Here is a 19,534-nt window from a genome sequence, read left to right on the forward strand (position 1 = left end):
GGCAATGCTCCTCAACATCCCTAACATAAAGACCTGCACCTTTTCTGGGGGCGCAGCAATGGACACCCATTGGGGAGGAATGTTGGGGCCCCATTCAAAAATAATGACACAACATCATACAAAAAGCAAGTTGCATGCACGGTCACACTTTCCTGCAATACAATAATGTGAACCGAGCCTCAGGAATTGTTCCCCAGGGTGTAAAGGGCAGAAATGCTTCACTTTTTAAAATCTTTCAAAATGCTTTGCAGAGCTAAATGACGGTTCTGAAACATAAAAGCAAACAGTCCAATACACACACACACACACACACACACACACACAATACAATAGCTCTGCTCAGCGTTTTTGATCTTGCCAGAAACATTTGGAGAGGGGGGGGGGGGAGGTCGCAATGGCAACTTTTAAAGTTTGTCAAACACCTTTGTTTAAATAAAAGACTGTTGATGCTTGGAATTCCTTCCAAAAAAGAAACCGCTTACCATTGTGTTATGAAATTTAGAACATTTCCTAAAACACATCCAAAATGCTTTAGAAACATACTGTGTAATGTTCCTGTTATGCCCTTCAGTAATCAGTGCAGGGATAGTTTGACTGACAATTACTTAGTTAGGCAATAGTGCACCCAAATTAATTTGATTTTTTTTTTTTTTGAGACAGAGCTGTCTTTTGGTCGGTATTAAACCCAAAATCAAAAATGTAATATCACAGCTTACCAATCAATCATTCGATGTGATGGTTGCATTCGTTTTTTTTTGTTTACTTTTTCCCTCTGTTCTGCCCTGGTGACCTGGTCAGTAAGGCACATGGGGCATATTTGGACAGCAGAGGTCAGTCTTAGAAGTACTAGCAGATTTAAATACACTAACAAATTGAAGCCAAACTCCAGCTAACACAGTTACAGCAAAAAAACAGTTTTCCATTTTTGGATAAAGATTTTACATAAATAAAAGCTAATTGTTTAAAGCAACCCTGCCAGTGTTAAATGGTATGTCTCATCCCTGTAACTGCAAGAGAGCTTTTCTGTTGAAAAACAACAGACTTACTGGCTGGATCACGAAAAATAGAAGAAAGCTTAAAAAGGCAAACCAATACAGCCAGCACATCTAAGAATTTAATCTAATCTAATCTAAAAGAGATTTAGTGCTAGCATTGCAGGGCCGCTTCTGCCTGTCTGACAGCGGCAGTTGACAGCCAAGGGGAGGCTGAGATCTCTACGGTTTAGTTTAAACTATTTATACCAACCTCTTATATCGTTTTGAACAATTCCAGTGTTCCCTGACAATACTAAGCTAAGCAGCGTAATAACTTTACAGCAGGATATAGAAACTTTACAATAAGACCTCAATAAAGTAAAAGGGTGAGCAACTATATGGCAAATAAGGTTTAATATTGAAAAATGTGAAGTAATGCATTTGGGGAGAAGAATCTGAATGCAAGTTAATCGCTAGGGTGAGAACCTCTTTGGGAATCAAGGGTGGATCACGTGATCGATTAGTTTTGTGACAGCATAGTTATTGTCACGGAACGCCCCACACTCCGCTTGAGTGCTTCCGTCATATACCGCTTCCTAAGTTCTGGAACACGAGTCCAATGGATCTGGCTATAGGAACCCCAAGAACTAGACAACACCAGTCTTGGAGTACATCAGAACTACTCTTTATTTGAGATCTCACAGACCTTTATACAGCAGGGATGACTCAAAGCTAACCTAATTAACATGACCTAATTTACTACAAAATGTACCCAGACCAGATGACAGTCTTGTGGGCACCGAGCTTCACACATTAATACAATTAACAATACAAACAACAATCTCCCCCCTCCTCAGCCTAGACCATTCATCTATTAGCCAGGGCTGGTGGCTAATGTGATCAGCTCTCTCAATTAACATAAACACATGTTGATAACACCAGCATCTCCTCACAGGATGTGTCCCAACAGAATGAATCAGTCTTATCAGCAGGGGGCTGCTGGAGGAATCCCCCCTCCCTCTTCAGGGACACAAATATACAGTAAGGAGTCCCCATACAATATATACATGACTGAGTCCGATTAATACAGTTCAGACTGGATTTCTCATTCACCTCAAATGCTAGGGCCCATAATCGGTGGGCAACAGGCTTGCACACAGTCCTCTCCAACAGCCTCCGCTCTGGCCATGTCCGTGACAGTTATGTATTAATGTCAACAGCGCTGACATTAGTAATGACGGCGATCTACGATTTTTAGCGGGACTGCGATTCTGCGGCGGACAGATCGTACACTTTTGACACATTTTTGAGACCATTGACATTTATACCGCGATCAGTGCTATAAAAATGCACTGATTACTGTGTAAATGTCACTGGCAGGAAGGGGTACACACTAGGGGGCGTTCAAGGGGTTAAACTGTGTTCCCTCATTTGTGTTTCTGGTAGGATGGGACTGACTCGAGGAGGAGACCGATCGCTGCTCCTAATTACCAGGAACAGCAGATCTGTCTTTTCTCTCCTGTCAGAACAGGGATTTGTGTGTTTAACTACACAGATCCCCGTGCTGTCTCTCGTGCCCGCGATCGCGGGTGGCCCACGGACATCGCGGTCGCGCGCATCGGGTCCTCGGCCGTGCAGCGGGCACGCCTGCTATGACTCTTAAAGGAGCCAGCGTACAGGTACGGCGATTCACAGGAACGCGCCAACCTGCCGCCGTATAATGACGGCGGCTGGTTGGCAAGTGGTTAAAATTATAATAAAACATGTTCAGTGTATACCAGATGTGTGGAAATGGTGTTGGTTTTTAAAAACTTAAAATGTACATATCAGCATTAAAAGGTGGCCGGGGAAAAAAAAAAAAAAAAATCGATATCAGCCCTGAAAAAACGATATCGGCCAACCCTTACTCCAAACTGTACAGTGCTGACCTGCTAAATCAACACCAATATTTCTCTAAGGGAAAACAAGTGCACCTATAAATTTCAGAGAGTCACAAAAAAAATTTAAGATATAAAAAAAAAAAAAAATGTAATTATCGGTGGTAACTCAATAAAGTGTCCCTGCAATATAATAGTCTCTTACATGTCCTGTGAGAGGGGTGGTGGATAAGTACACAGAGTAGGGCAATTGTGGAGGAACATCAGAGCCGCTGTGAATCTTTTGATAACAAAATGCTATACATGACCTGTAGCGGGTGCTCATGTACATTTGGTGAGTTCTCTGGTGTCGCAAAGGCGGTAAATCACCGGATCACTTTCAAGATTCCTGGCACTTTTGAAGAACTTGTTGCACAGGACTATTGCACTTTTTTTTGGGGGTGTTTTGTATATGTAAAGAGACTATTATATTGCATACGCAGTAAGTGTTAAAGGATAGGTTTACCTCTTACAAAATAATAATACATGCACGTTTTTTTTTTTTGCAGGTAAAAAAAAAAAACAAAAACAAAAAAAAAAAAAAAATAGGATTTTTTAAAACAGCTTACCTGTAAAATCCTTTTCTTTCGAAGGACATCACGGGACACAGAGCCACAGTAATTACTGATGGGTTATATAGGTATCACTGGTGATTGGACACTGGCACACCCCATCAGGAAGTTCAACCCCCTATATAATCCCTCCCCCTTGCAGGGATACCTCAGTTTTGTAGCCAAGCAATATAGTGTATTAGAAGAGGGGCGGGACCTCTGTGTCCCGTGATGTCCTTCGAAAGAAAAGGATTTTACAGGTAAGCGGTTTTAAAAAATCCTATTTTCTTTCTCGAACATCACGGGACACAGAGCCACAGTAATTACTGATGGGATGTCCCAGAGCAATGCTACCTGAGGGGGGGGAACCACGACCAAGTAGGGTGCAATCAGACCTGAGGACCCTGTACCGCTGCCTGCAGCACACTACACCCAAAGGCGATATCCTCATGCCTTCTCACATCCACCTGATAGAATCTGGTGAATGTATGAACTGAAGACCAGGTTGCGGCCTTGCAGATTTGAGCCATAGAGGCCCGGTGATGCACTGCCCAAGAAGCACCAATAGCCCTTGTGGAATGTGCCCTGATCTGAAACGGAGGAATCTTCTGTTTCAAACCGTAAGCTTGAATGATCAACTGTCGAATCCATTTAGAAATGGTAGCTTTTGACGCTGCCTGTCCTCTATTGGGACCCTCTGGCAGCACAAACAAAACATCCATCTTGCGGATCTGAGTAGTTGCCCCTAGATAGGCCTTAACTGCTCTTACTACATCCAACGAATGTAGAGATCTCTCTTCTGGAGAACAGGGATCTGGAAAAAAGGAAGGTAGAACAATGTCTTGGTTTAAATGAAAATCAGAAACCACCTTCGGTAAAAAACTAGGATGAGGGCGTAGTACCACTCTATCCTTGTGTATAATCAAATAAGGCTCCTTACAGGAAAGAGCTGCTAATTCTGATACTCTTCTAGCAGAAGAGATGGCCACCAGAAAAATTAATTTCCTTGTCAACAAGACCAAAGGAATCTGACTAATTGGTTCAAAAGGCTGTTTCTGTAACACAGCCAGGACCAAATTCAAGTCCCAGGGGTTTAGGGGCGCTTTAACTGGAGGATTAAGACGCATCACCCCCTGCATAAAGTTTCAGACCAAAGAATGCGAAGCAAGTGGCCGCTGAAATAATACTGATAAAGCAGAAACCTGGCCCTTGATGGTACTCAAGGCCAGCTTCATCTCTAATCCCATCTGTAGAAAATCAAGGATTCTACCTATGACATATTTCCTGGGATGCCAACCTCTGGATTCACACCAGGTTATATAAGCCTTCCAGACTCTATGATAAATCATCCTGGAAGCTGGCTTCCTTGCATTAATCAAGGTAGATATGACAGGACCTGAGAGCCCACGACTCTTCAGAACGTGGGTCTCAATAGCCAAACCGTCAAATTTAGCGTTTGTAAGGCAGGATGGAACACTGGACCCTGAGATAACAGGTCTGGGCGTACCGGTAGGGTCCACGGGGAACCCACCGTCATCCTTACTATTTCTGCATACCAAGTCCTTCTGGGCCAAGCGGGGGCCACCAGAAGTACCGACTTCCTTTCCTGCCTGATCCTGCGAAGGAGTCGTGGTAGTAGCAGAATAGGCGGGAATGCGTAAATCAGTGAGAACCGATGCCACGGAATCACCAACGCATCCGTCCCGCATGCAAGAGGATCTTTTGTCCTTGCCACAAATCTGTCTATCTTTTTGTTGAATCGGGATGCAAAGAGATCTACATCTGGAACCCCCCATCTTTGGCATATGGCCCAAAAGACGTCGGGATGCAGAGACCATTCCCCTGGAAGTAACTGCTGGCGACTTAAATAGTCCGCCTGCCAATTCTCTATTCCCGGGATGAAAACTGCCGATATGCATGGCACATGCATCTCTGCCCAGACTAAGATCTGGTTCACCTCTTTTTGAGCAGCTCGGCTCCGGGTGCCTCCCTGATGATTGACATAAGCCACTGCTGTGGCATTGTCGGACTGGATCCTGACCGGACAACCCTGTAGCCTGATAGTCCAGGCTTTTAGAGCTAGATGTATCGCCCGGATCTCCAGAATGTTGATGGGTAAGGTCCTCTCTGTCTTGGACCATACCCCTTGGACCGCAGCCTGTTCCAGAACTGCTCCCCAACCTGACAGACTGGCATCTGTTGTTACCACCGTCCAGGTAACCGGTAGAAAGGATTTCCCCTTCTGCAGGTTTTCGGGTATGAGCCACCAATTGAGGCTCTGACGCACCGCATGCGACAGGTGCATCGGAAAGTCTAATGCCTGAACCTTCTTGTTCCAGGTCGACAGAATACTGTGTTGCAGCATTCTTGAGTGAAACTGAGCATAGGGAACTGCTTCGAATGAAGACACCATCTTCCCTAGTAGCCTCATACAAAGGCGGACTGAGGGACCCTTCTTGGTCCTTACTGTCAGAATCAGCTCTCTCAAAGCAGTGATCTTTGCCTGGGGTAGAAATATTTTCTCCTGGCTTGTATCTATAAATCAGACCTAAATACTCCAGTCTTCTTACTGGTTTTAGGAAAGACTTTTCTAAGTTGAGGATCCAACCCAGGTGTTCTAGATACCTGACCGTGGTCTTCAAGTTTCCATTCAAAGAGGCTACCGACCGGTCTATCAAGAGCAGGTCATCTAGGTATGCTATGACAGCTATACCCTGAGCCCTTAATCTGGCCAGAGGAGGAGCCAAGATCTTTGTGAACACTCGAGGTGCAGTGGCTATCCCAAAAGGCAGAGCCACAAACTGGAAATGGCGCCCTCCTACCTCGAAGCGCAGAAACTTCTGATGAGCAGGAAAAATGGGCACATGCAGATATGCATCTCTGATGTCTATTGATGCCAGAAATTCTCCTCCCTGCAGGGTGGGAACTACTGTTCGAATTGATTCCATGCGGAAGGATTGAATCCTTAGGAATCGGTTCAGATCCCTTAAGTCCAAAATGGGCCTGACAACCCCATTTGGCTTTTGGACCGTAAAAAGGTTGGAATAGAAGCCCAATCCCTGGTCCTTTGCGGGAACTATCATAATGACCTCCTGCGACAAAAGTCGCTCTAACGCTAGAAGGAGCGACTGCTTCTTCTCTGGGTCTCTGGGAACATTTGATCTGAGGAACTGAGGAGAAGGGAATTCCTGAAACTCCAACTTGTACCCTAAGGTTACCGTGGAGACTACCCATCTGTCCTGGAAGTCCTCGTGCCAGAGCTCTGAGAACTGTTGCAGTCTTCCCCCCACTCGAGTGAGCGGGGGCGCCCCCTCATGCAGACGTCTTAGTGTTTTGCCTAGTAGGCTTCTTTCCCCAGGACTTCTTTTGTCCCTGGGGTTGACTCTTGTCTCTGGACCCCGATGGAGGCGGCCGTCGAGACTGCCTGGAGGCTGAAGCCCCCGGCGCTGGGGAAAGAGTCCGTTTGAAAGAGGGACGCTTACTCTTCTTCTTGACAGGTAAGAGAGTGCTTTTCCCACAAGAGATTCTCTTGATATAGTTATCCAAGTCCTCTCCAAACAACCTTGCACCACGAAATGGAAACCCAGCCAGTAGCTTCTTACATGGTGCTTCGGCTGACCAATTTTTCAACCATAGGATTCTACGTATATGCACCAACCCCAGTGAAAGACGGGAGGTTTGCACGATAGAATCTCTAATGGCGTCAACCACAAAGCATAAGGCCGCTGGAAGGTTAGCAAACCCCTGGGCCTGCTGTTCAGGTAATACTTTGATGACCTGCTTAACATGGTCTCTTAAGTATTGACAGACTCCAATCGCTGCTACTGCAGGTTGGGCCACTGATCCTGCTAAGGAGAAAACATCCTTCAATAGGGATTCCATCCTTTAATCTACAGGATCCCTGAGCATCTGAGCATTGTCTACAGGACAAGTCAGGCTATTATTTACGGAGGAAATGGCGGCATCAATAGCCGGTATTCCCCACATTTTAATAAACTTTTCTTCCATCGGATAAAGTGTTGAAAACTTTCTCGGCGGAAAAAAACGTTTGTCTGGGTGATCCCACTCAGAATAAATAAGCTTTTCAAGTAAAGTATGAACAGGAAAAGCATGTGCTGCTTGGAAAGGTTTCAGTGACCCCAAAGCAGAAGAGGATTCTTTAGCAGTTTCAGGTATGGGCAACTTAAATGTGGAGCGGACCAATCCAGTGAGGATCTGCACTAAGACTTTCTCCTCTTGGGAAGTCGCAGAGGGTCCCTCTCCACCTAAATCCTCCGAAGAGGAATCATCCATCCCATCCCGATCCTCTGAAAGGGATTCATCTCCTTTATCCCAGAGCTCCTCTGTCTGAGGGTCTTGGGGAACAGAGGAAAGCCTAGTGCGTTTTCTTCCACTGAGTGAAGACGTAATCACGGCCATTAATCTTTCCTCTAGACCATTAATGGTTGAGGAAAAAACCTCTTGTGTAATATATACAGGGGCTGAAGTGCCAGAAGCAGGTGTAGCCCCTGACCCCGATGGCTCTCCCTGGCTAGCCGTCCCTGGCCCATCTTTAGGGGGGGAGGATGCTGCCGACAGGGGGCCCTCAGAACCTGAACAAGATCCCCTAGTGTCTCTGGTTCCTGGGGTGCTTGAACCTCTTCTACCCATAGTGCAAAGCAACAAGGTGTGAGGTATACAAATGAACACTGCCCGCTGAGCGATGTAGTCTGGCTAAAAGCCTTGCTACCCAATGCTCAGTCTGGTGTTACTTCAGTAAATGCTGCCTAGGAGAATGCCTGTGTCCAACCTTACATGCGACCGTCAGCTCTGTGTCTCTCAGAAGGCTGAGTGCACCTGTACAGAGTGCCTTTAATAGCCTGCAGTTGGCCTGAGTGGGAGTCTAAACACCTGTGCTGACGTCCCGCCCCCTCCTCGAGTTTTGAAAAAAACTAGCGCTTCCCGCACTGCCGACTCTCCTGTCATGCTTCTGGAGAAAAGGCTGGGGATGGGGGGGGGGGCTGGTAACAAGATCTGCCTGAACGGCTATCTTCAGAGATGGTGGCCATTAGGCCGCAGAGCCCGGGTGGTATAACCACTTTCTAGACCCCTGTGGCCCCTCTCTAGCCTGGGGGGAACATTCAAACATGAGAAATCCCCCTTTCCACCTTGCCTGCTTGCAGCCTGCTTTGAGATGCTGGGACATAATCAGCACTGAACACCTGAGACAGTCAGTCAGCATGTGTAGGTTTGTGCTCTTGGCAGCCCCCGGTGGTCACAATAGGCATAGCATGCATTTACCTTAAAGGAGAAAAGCCACTAGAACTCAAAAATTCTGTGGAATCTCCTCTTACCTTATCCAGCCGCAGGGTGCTGTTTACACAGACCCAATCCTAACCTCTCACGGTGGGCTCCGTTTGAAAAAACCGTCAGAGACTGGGGCCCCCATCAGTAGGGGGATCCAACAGTTCTGGGACCGTAAAGCACCTCGCCAGAAATTAGGAAGTTTAAAGCCATTTTCTGATCTGCGGGGTCCAGCTCTCTAAAAAGAGAAGCATTACGGGTAAAACCTCGTTTCTTCGGACACGAGGCCCGGGTACCATTCAATTCGGCCATGAAAAGACACTTTGAATGGATCCGGTTCGCCTGGCTTGCCCCAGTATAGGATCTTAGGATATTCCCTTTGGAGCTCAGCACAGGACATCTTTACACGTCCATCACCTAAGACACTGGCATAAAAACTGAGGTATCCCTGCAAGGGGGAGGGATTATATAGGGGGTTGAACTTCCTGATAGGGTGTGCCAGTGTCCAATCACCAGTGATACCCTATATAACCCATCAGTAATTACTGTGGCTCTGTGTCCCGTGATGTTCGAGAAAGAAACATGCATTTAATTATCTATTTTTTCGTTAGGACCCTTAAGGTTTCATGTACACTGCTGCCGGTAAACGGACGTTTAGGAGCGGTTGGACATTTTTTTCAGTTGCCCCTGAACTCTCCTCTAGGTTATCTCATCAGTACATGTACACAGGGTCCTTTATAGTCGTTTCTATGCAGTTGATATTAGAAGAATTTTTTGAAACACCAAATGCCTGTAAACGATGCTAAACGCGGTAACTCGCGTTTAGCAGCGTTTCGTTTACAGACATTTTCAATTTTAACAAAAAAAAAAAAAAAAAAAAAAAAAAGGATTCTAAATACAAACGCGGCATGTAAATGTGGCTAAACGGATGTTTTTAGACATCAGTTTCTAGCTGTCAAGTTAAGTTGTTCAGGAAAGGTTAAACCACGTCCCGTGTACATGAAGCCTTTAAGCATTGCACCCACCCATCAGCAGATTGTCGGTGTAATGCCATGGTCCTGCAGACTGTCTGTGTAGCTGTCTGTGTAGCTGTCTGCCCGTACCTCTGATACAGGCAGACAATTACATTGACAGGAAGAAACAATGAACTACTTAGAGCTCTTACCAGTGCGCTGGTGATTCAATGAGAACTACAAGCCAAAAGTCGTCAAAGCCTACCAGCCCTTGAATGGATGATGCGGTCGGGCAGGGCCCAGTACATCTGTAACATGTTACACCCTTAATATGGGTCTAACATGTTACAATAGGTGAACTTATCCTTTAAAAAATAAAATAATAGTCCGGATCGCGCCCCCCCAGAGAGTAGTACAGTGTAGTGTTGCTATGGTGACACTGAACTACTCTGATGACAGTATGTAAAAAGTACAATTTTTTTTTTTTTTAAACATACCGTCACCAGTCAGCGCCCCTGATCAACGCCACACCAGTTATATGATGACCCTGTACTGCACTGGTGGCAGTATGTAAAAGAGTTAATGTAGTGCAGTGCTGAATAGCAAAGAATGCCTGGTCATGAAGGAGGTAAAACCTGCCAGAGGTCAACATGGGAGCCATGGCACAAGCGAATGGATCCCCCCGTGAGTCCATGAGACCTCCCCCGCCTTGTATACTGTACACACCTGGAGCCCTGGAGAGATGAGCCTTAATATATGGGTTCTTTTTATTCACCTCTTTCACTTCCCTTTTCCCTTACTCCCTCTTTGAGCAGCATGGACAAAACACTATTTATGTGTTCGTCTAGATCTCCAAGGTCCGCTTATCCTTTTTTCTAGAGAAATTTGTTATGAATGCTATGCTTATATTGCCTCTCTTTTCTCTTTTTTTCGTACATACGATGTTACTTTCAACAATTGTATTGTATAATTGGAAACTTAATAAAAATTGTCAATTATATAAAAAAAAAAAAAAAAAAAAAAAAAAAAAAGCAAAAAGTTATGTACCCATAGCTCAAAAACAAAAAACAAAAAAAAAAACAAAAAAAAAAACAAAAAAAAAAAACCTGCCAGAGGTCAAGTGACTAATTTGCCTCCTGTGTAAACTGACCCCAATATGTGCGTGTACATACAGTGCCTTGAAAAAGTATTCATACCCCTTGAAATTTTCCACATTTTGTCATGTTACAACCAAAAAACGTAAATGTATTTTATTGGGATTGTATGTGAGACCAACACAAAGTGGCACATAATTGTGAAGTGGAAGGAAAATAATAAATGGTTTTCAAATTTTTATTACAAATAAATATGTGAAACGTGTGGGGTACATTTGTATTCAGCCCCCCCCCCAGTCAATACTTTGTAGAACCATCTTTCACTGTAATTACAGCTGTAAGTCTTTTTGGGGATGTCTCTACCAGCTTTGCACATCCAGAGAGTGACATATTTGCCCATTCTTCTTTGCAAAATAGCTCAAGCTCTGTCAGATTGGATGGAGAGCGTCTGAACAGCAATTTTCAAGTCTTGCCACAGATTCTCAATTGGATTTAGGTCTGGACTTTGACTGGACCATTCTAACACATGAATAATGCTTTGATCTAAACCATTCCATTGTAGCTCTGGCTCTATGTTTAGAGTTGTTGTCCTGCTGGAAGGTGAACTTCCACCCCAGTCTCAAGTCTTTTGCAGACTCTAACAGGTTTCTTCTAAGATTGCCATGTATTTGGCTCCATCCATCTTCCCATCAACACTGATCAGCTTCCCAGTCCCTCCTGAAGAAAAGCATCCCCACAACATGATGCTGCCACCACCATGTTTCACAGTGGGGATGGTGTGTTCAGGGTGATGTGCAGTGTTAGTTTTCCGCCACACATAGCGTTTGGTTTTAGGCAAAAAAGTTCAATTTTGGTCTCATCTGACCAGAGCACTTTCTTTCACGTTTGCTGTGTTCCCCACATGGCTTCTCGCAAACTGCACACAGACTTCTTATGGCTTTCTTCTTGCCACTTTTCCAGAAAGGCCAGATTTGTGGAGTACACGACTAATAGTTGTCCTGTGGACAGATTCTCCCACCTGAGCTGTGGATCTCTGCAGCTCCTCCAGAGTTACCTTGGGTCTCTTGGCTGCTTCTCTGATTAATGCTCTCCTTGCCCGACCTGTCAGTTTAGGTGGACGGCCATGTCTTGGTAGGTTTGCAGTTGTGCCATACTCTTTCCATTTTCAGATGATGGATTGAACAGTGCTCTATGAGATGTTCAAAGCTTGGGATGTTTTTTTATAACATAACCCTGCTTTAAACTTTTCCACAACTTTATCCCTGACTTGTCTGGTGTGTTCCTTGGCCTCCATCATGCTGTTTGTTCACCAAGGTTCTTTAACAAACCTCTGAGGGCTTCACAGAACAGCTGTATTTATACTGAGATTAAATTACAGACAGGTGGACTCTATTTACTAATTAGGTGACTTCTGAAGGCAATTGGTTCTACTAGATTTTAGTTAGGGGTATCAGAGCAAGGCCCCTTTCACACATGCGGATCCTGGGAAGATCCGTTTTTGGACATCCACTTGCTCAGCGGGGATCGCTCCGTTGATACGGCGGATGACTAGTCTGTCTTTGCACACTGTGCAGAAACGGACCTGTCAGATCTCCGCTTTCCTCCAAGGGGATACATGTATCCATAGCGATACATGCATGTCCGTTTATCATCCGAAAACGGATGAAAGAAAAAAAACGGACATACGGTCCGCCTGTGTGAAAGGGGCTTAAAGGGGGCTGAATACAAATGCACCCCACACTTTTCAGATAATGATTTGTAAAAAAAAAAAAAAAAAAAAAAAAAAAAAAGTAAACCCATTTATCATTTTCCTTCCACTTCACAATTAGGTGCCACTTTGTGTTGGTCTATCACGTAAAATCCCAATAAAATACATGTTTTTGGTTGTAACATGACAAAATGTGGAAAACTTTAAAGGGGTATAAATTTTCAAAGGCACTGTATGTGGGATAGGGACCTTAGACCAGCCATACGTGGCTTGATTTTCAGCCGATTCCAGCTAAATTGGCTAAAATTCAAGCCATAGGTGGCACCCCCCAGCTCCACAAACTCTAAGGGCCCATTTACACCTGAGCGTTTTGTAGCTTGAAGGGAAAAAATCCATTATTCTCTATGGAGATGGTTCACATCTCCACTCCAAGTCGCCTGAGGCTCAAACATGTTCTGGACCTTTTTTGATGCTCGAATCGGGCAGATTTGGGCATTTTTGGAGCAGGAAGCAGATGACAAAAATCTAAAAACATAGCAACAAATGATGAAACAGATGATCATTTTTCCTATTGGCTAATAAAAAAAACCCCCAAAGCTCAAAAACGCAGAGAAACGTGGAAAAACGCTCAAAACCACTACACTCAGGTGTGAATGGTGCCCCATTCACATCTCTCTGCACATGTGTTATGTTTTTTAATGTGCGTTTGGACATGCATTTTCATGCACTGTGGTAGACTTCAATTGGCCACAAGAGCAGGTATAAAATGCATAGATTATTGGACATGAATTACATTTTTACAAGGCAATGCAACACGCAGATTTGAACAGCCTCACTGCAATCCATGAATATTCCTGACACGTACATGTTTTACGTGCTGTAAAATGCAAACAGTGTTTGTAGTCAGTGGAAAAGTACTTTTTTAAATTGCATTTTTTGAGTCACGAGTCCTTTTTTCCTCAGATGACCAGGGATGAAAATGCATGCAAAATGCATTACGTCTTGCATTAAATTTTAATGCAACGCATTCAAAATGTGCTAAAAACATGATATGGACTTTTTTAAATACATGTTACACTTAACAGCACACCAGTGTGAACGGGCCCTTGAATTGTAAGTGCATTGAGAACAGGAAGTGATGTAAATGTACGGTATACAAATGGTCATTGCTATTTATTAATACCTGTAATAACATTAATATAAATGTGTATATAATAACTATTATTATTATTATTATTATTAATAGAAGAACATAAGTGACGCTCCAGGCAGGGCAGTGCACATAGGCATCTCATTGGTTGGTAAAGCAGGTGTGGAGAGGAGAGTGCGTGGGGATGGAGGAGAGGATGAGAGCAGTGTGTGTGTGTGTGGAGATGAGAGCAGTGTGTGTGTGTGGAGATGAGAGCAGTGTGTATGTGTGGAGATGAGAGCAGTGTGTATGTGTGGAGATGAGAGCAGTGTGTATGTGTGGAGATGAGAGCAGTGTGTATGTGTGGAGATGAGAGCAGTGTGTATGTGTGGAGATGAGAGCAGTGTGTATGTGTGGAGATGAGAGCAGTGTGTATGTGTGGAGATGAGAGCAGTGTGTATGTGTGGAGATGAGAGCAGTGTGTATGTGTGGAGATGAGAGCAGTGTGTGTGTGGAGATGAGAGCAGTGTGTGTGTGGAGATGAGAGCAGTGTGTGTGTGGAGATGAGAGCAGTGTGTGTGTGGAGATGAGAGCAGTGTGTGTGTGGAGATGAGAGCAGTGTGTGTGTGGAGATGAGAGCAGTGTGTGTGTGGAGATGAGAGCAGTGTGTGTGTGGAGATGAGATCAGTGTGTGGAGATGAGATCAGTGTGTGGAGATGAGATCAGTGTGTATGTGTGGAGATGAGATCAGTGTGTATGTGTGGAGATGAGATCAGTGTGTGGAGATGAGATCAGTGTGTGGAGATGAGATCAGTGTGTGGAGATGAGATCAGTGTGTGGAGATGAGAGCAGTGTGTGTGGAGATGAGAGCAGTGTGCGTGGAGATGAGAGCAGTGTGCGTGGAGATGAGAGCAGTGTGCGTGGAGATGAGAGCAGTGTGCGTGGAGATGAGAGCAGTGTGCGTGGAGATGAGAGCAGTGTGCGTGGAGATGAGAGCAGTGTGCGTGGAGATGAGAGCAGTGTGCGTGGAGATGAGAGCAGTGTGCGTGGAGATGAGAGCAGTGTGCGTGGAGATGAGAGCAGTGTGCGTGGAGATGAGAGCAGTGTGCGTGGAGATGAGAGCAGTGTGCGTGGAGATGAGAGCAGTGTGCGTGGAGATGAGAGCAGTGTGCGTGGAGATGAGAGCAGTGTGCGTGGAGATGAGAGCAGTGTGCGTGGAGATGAGAGCAGTGTGCGTGGAGATGAGAGCAGTGTGTGTGTGTGTGTGTGGAGATGAGATCAGTGTGTGTGTGTGTGTGGAGATGAGATCAGTGTGTGTGTGTGTGTGGAGATGAGAGCAGTGTGTATGTGTGTGTGGCGATGAGAGCAGTGTGTATGTGTGGAGATGAGAGCAGTGTGTATGTGTGGAGATGAGAGCAGTGTGTATGTGTGGAGATGAGAGCAGTGTGTATGTGTGGAGATGAGAGCAGTGTGTATGTGTGGAGATGAGAGCAGTGTGTATGTGTGGAGATGAGAGCAGTGTGTATGTGTGGAGATGAGAGCAGTGTGTGGAGATGAGAGCAGTGTGTGGAGATGAGATCAGTGTGTGGAGATGAGATCAGTGTGTGGAGATGAGATCAGTGTGTGGAGATGAGATCAGTGTGTGGAGATGAGATCAGTGTGTGGAGATGAGATCAGTGTGTGGAGATGAGATCAGTGTGTGGAGATGAGATCAGTGTGTGGAGATGAGATCAGTGTGTATGTGTGGAGATGAGATCAGTGTGTGGAGATGAGATCAGTGTGTGGAGATGAGATCAGTGTGTGGAGATGAGAGCAGTGTGTGGAGATGAGAGCAGTGTGTGGAGATGAGAGCAGTGTGTGGAGATGAGAGCAGTGTGTGGAGATGAGAGCAGTGTGTGGAGATGAGAGCAGTGTGTGTGTGGAGATGAGAGCAGTGTGTGGAGATGAGAGCAGTGTGTGGAGATGAGAGCAGTGTGTGTGTGGAGATGAGAGCAGTGTGTGTGTGGAGATGAGAGCAGTGTGTGTGTGGAGATGAGAGCAGTGTGTGTGTGGAGATGAGAGCAGTGTGTGTGTGGAGATGAGAGCAGTGTGTGTGTGGAGATGAGAGCAGTGTGTGTGTGGAGATGAGAGCAGTGTGTGGAGAGGAGAGCAGTGTGTGGAGAGGAGAGCAGTGTGTGGAGAGGAGAGCAGTGTGTGGAGATGAGAGCAGTGTGTGGAGATGAGAGCAGTGTGTGGAGATGAGATCAGTGTGTGGAGATGAGAGCAGTGTGTGGAGATGAGAGCAGTGTGTGGAGATGAGAGCAGTGTGTGGAGATGAGAGCAGTGTGTGGAGATGAGAGCAGTGTGTGGAGATGAGAGCAGTGTGTGTGTGGAGATGAGATCAGTGTGTGGAGAGGAGAGCAGTGTGTGGAGAGGAGAGCAGTGTGTGGAGATGAGATCAGTGTGTGGAGATGAGATCAGTGTGTGGAGATGAGATCAGTGTGTATGTCCCAGTGCTCCCCGCAGTGACTCACCACAATCCTCCAGGTCCCAGGCGGAGTCAGACTCGGGGTCCCGATGACTGCAGCCCCCCACATGTCTGCCCAGGTCCGGGTTGAAGAGTGGAGATGATTGGTGCAGGCTGCTCTCTCCCCCTCCCCCGCTCCCAGACACCCCGGGTCCCTCGGCCACTAGCAGTAGCAGGGCGCACAGAACACCCAAGCCAGGTGCCATCATCTTACCCCTCACCGTACACTTGTGTGTACACACACTGCCCTAAGTCACGCCCACCGCTATGCTACCGCAAAGCGCTTCTGGGACATGTAGTCTACACCGAGGCATGTGCCTAGTCAGGACTGCGCCTGTCATACTACGATTCCCGTGAGCCTCCGGAGTTCATTCACAAAGCAGGAAGTGGAGGAGAAGGTGCTTGCTGTCAGATCAGGAGAGGCTGCAGCTTGTGGGCCAGTAAAGGTGGGTGTGTCGGGGCTCAGCCGCTCGGCTACCATCAAAGTTTCTTATATTAGATCTTTAATTAGACGTTATTCATTAAGAGCTCAGTGCCTATTATTTTCATATAATGATATCATGGATTCTATTAGGCATTTCCACAACAACCAAGTGCTTTGTGGTCAAAGGATAAGATAAATATTTTTTGTATGTCCCCCCACATGTTTTGAAGGTCACATCTAAACTCATCAGACTGTGATTGTAAACCCTTATATATATTTTTTAAATAATAAACATGTTATACACACCCGCTCTGTGTGGTGGTTTTGCACAGAGCAGCCCTGATCCTCTTCTTTTCTGGCCCCCCTCATGGTTCCTCCCCCCTGCTGGGTACCCCAATAACAAGCCATTTGTGTGTCCATTGACACAAAGAGCTGGCTTAGCCCTGCCCCCCCCCCCCCACTCTCTCCTCACAAGTTGTGATTGACAGCAGCAGGAATCAATCAATCTGCTGCCGCCTCTGAGCCAATGAGGAAAGAGAGACACTGCTCTCCTGCACAGCGCTGGATCTTGATTGGGCTCATCTAAGTATAAGAAGAGGGCCTGGGGATACTGATGGTTTTTCACCATAATGCAGAGAATACATGAAGGTTACAAACCTTCAGCCTTTAGAACCACTTTAAAGGGTACAGAGCAGCCATCAGAAATGTTGTGGCCCCTTACACAGCTTTAGGCCTGCCCACCAACCTTCCCCAGGGCCTGCCCACTGGCCGTCCCACATCCCATGTCCTCTTCCTCCTTCATCCCATGTCCTCCTCCTGCAGTTCCATCTCCTCCTTCCCATGGCCTTCTCCTCCCAGTTCCATCTCCTCCTTCCCGTGGCCTCCTCCTCCCAGTTCCATCTCCTCCTTCCCGTGGCCTCCTCCTCCCAGTTTCATCTCCTCCTTCCCGTGGCCTCCTCCTCCCAGTTTCATCTCCTCCTTCCCGTGGCCTCCTCCTCCCAGTTTCATCTCCTCCTTCCCGTGGCCTCCTCCTCCCAGTTTCATCTCCTCCTTCCCGTGGCCTCCTCCTCCCAGTTTCATCTCCTCCTTCCCGTGGCCTCCTCCTCCCAGTTTCATCTCCTCCTTCCCGTGGCCTCCTCCTCCCAGTTTCATCTCCTCCTTCCCGTGGCCTCCTCCTCCCAGTTTCATCTCCTCCTTCCCGTGGCCTCCTCCTTCCCGTGGCCTTCTCCTCCCAGTTTCATCTCCTTCTTCCCGTGGCCTTCTCCTCCCAGTTCCATCTTCTCCTTCCCGTGGCCTTCTCCTCCCAGTTTCATCTTCTCCTTCCCATGGCCTTCTCCTCCCAGTTTCATCTTCTCCTTCCCATGGCCTTCTCCTCCCAGTTTCATCTCCTTCATCCTATCTTCTCCATCCCTTGTCCCCCTCCAGTTCCAAGAGAAGGGCAGCTTCACAGGAGAGGGGGCATTGTCACAGCAGGGGGGCAGGGGGACAGGAAGAGGGCAGTGTCACTCTGATTACACACACCTTGGGAAGAACAAGTCCTCCAAGTTCTCACCTGTCCAGAAACGGCTCCTCCAGATGGTGTCAATCGAGAGGTTCTGGTGCCAGGAGGGGTAGCTGAGCCTGTGTCCCATCTCCACCAGGATCTTTGGCGACAGCTGTAACAAAGAGCGGGGGGCTCCTCCACCCTGACCTCTTCTTCCTCCTCCTCCTCTTCCTCCTCCTCCTCCTCCTCCTCCATGGGGCCCTCCACCAGCACCCCCTTGCCTGACCCACCCCACCCAGCCGTGCACACACCGCCGTTCCTGACCAGAGCCTGCCAGACAGCGGGCCCCCGACTGCTCCCTGAACACACCTGGGATCTGCCTACCACTCCACACTCCTCTGCATCCTGGCAGGTTCGTTCTGCCCCATGTTTATGATGGCCCTGGTTGTGGTCCAGGCCCCTCTGGATGCCTGGCCCTGAAAGGGTATATGGAGCCGAAACATAAAGCCTAAGTGCAGTAAAAAAAAAAAATCAGCATAAGGGACATACCGTACAGTCATCAGTAGGCTGTGGCCATGTCTCTTCTGTTAGCTGAAATTCTCCTCCATCCATCCCATACCCCCCCCCCCATTCCATCAGCTGCCATGGAGGGCGCTGTGACAGGCTCCATCAAAAGAGCCCAACTATACCATCCTTTCCAACTGCTTTTCCTTTTACAGAAGTCGTACAGTTTCTATGCATGGACCACGTGATCTATGAATGGAGGGGGCAGACTCAACAATCATCTGCCCGCCCTCCGTTCATAGACCACGTTTCATTCTTAGAAGCTGTAGTATGGTGTGCGACAATGCCTGGCCTCATGTGGCGAGAGTATGCAGCCAGTTCCTGGAGGATGAAGGAATTGATTCCATTGAATGCCCCCCCCCCCACTTGCCTGACCTAAATCCAATAGAACACCTCTGGGACATTAAGGTTTTGGTCCATCCGATGCCGCCAGGTTGCACCTCAGTCTGTTCAGGAGCTCAGTGATGCCCCAGGACACCATCCGTCGTCTCATTAGGAGCATGCTCCGATGTTGTCAGGCATGCATACAAGCATGTAGGGGCCATACAAACTACTGAGTACCATTTTGTGTTGCTGCAATGAAATTTCAAAAAAATAGACTAGCCTGCTGCATCATTTTTCCACTTTGATTTTCGGGGTGTCTTTGAATTCAGCCCTCTGTAGGTTGATAATTTTCATTTCCATCAAACAATGTGGCATCCTTTCGTTCCTAACACATTACCCAGTCCATATCAGTATATCCAGCACGATATTTTTCCCCATTGAGATCTAATGTGTTTTCAAAGTGTTTTTTTTTTTTTAGCCCCTGTTCACATTGACATGATTTGACAGGTCAAATCGCATGTCGAATCTGAGCCTTAAAATCCCTCCCACTATTTTTCTAGGGATGCACCAATCTATCGGCCGAAAATAAGGTTATTGGCATTTTGCCAATAGAAAAAAAAAAGTG

General features: G+C 46.6%; 2 protein-coding genes across 6 annotated transcripts in view; one reads left to right on the forward strand and one right to left on the reverse strand.

Moving 5' to 3' along the window:
• Positions 1-16,395, reverse strand: part of TTC13 (tetratricopeptide repeat domain 13) — a 194,392-nt gene extending 177,997 nt beyond the window's left edge. Inside the window, exon 1 of one of the 2 annotated variants that reach the window (XM_073627758.1) lies at positions 16,122-16,395. In XM_073627758.1, the coding sequence (XP_073483859.1) occupies positions 16,122-16,323 (202 nt within the window). In that variant the 5' untranslated portion in view covers positions 16,324-16,395. The remainder of the gene's footprint in view (positions 1-16,121) is intronic. The other variant, XM_073627759.1, reaches the window with a different exon arrangement.
• Positions 16,318-19,534, forward strand: part of ARV1 (ARV1 homolog, fatty acid homeostasis modulator) — a 109,875-nt gene continuing 106,658 nt past the window's right edge. For 2 of the 4 annotated variants that reach the window (XM_073627762.1, XM_073627761.1), the window contains exon 1: positions 16,318-16,560. The gene's annotated coding sequence lies outside the window, so the exon portion shown is untranslated. The remainder of the gene's footprint in view (positions 16,561-19,534) is intronic. The other 2 variants (XR_012243950.1, XM_073627760.1) reach the window with 2 other exon arrangements.

This window comes from Aquarana catesbeiana, linkage group LG04, assembly GCF_042186555.1.
Source record: "Aquarana catesbeiana isolate 2022-GZ linkage group LG04, ASM4218655v1, whole genome shotgun sequence".
Classification (NCBI taxonomy): domain Eukaryota; kingdom Metazoa; phylum Chordata; class Amphibia; order Anura; family Ranidae; genus Aquarana; species Aquarana catesbeiana.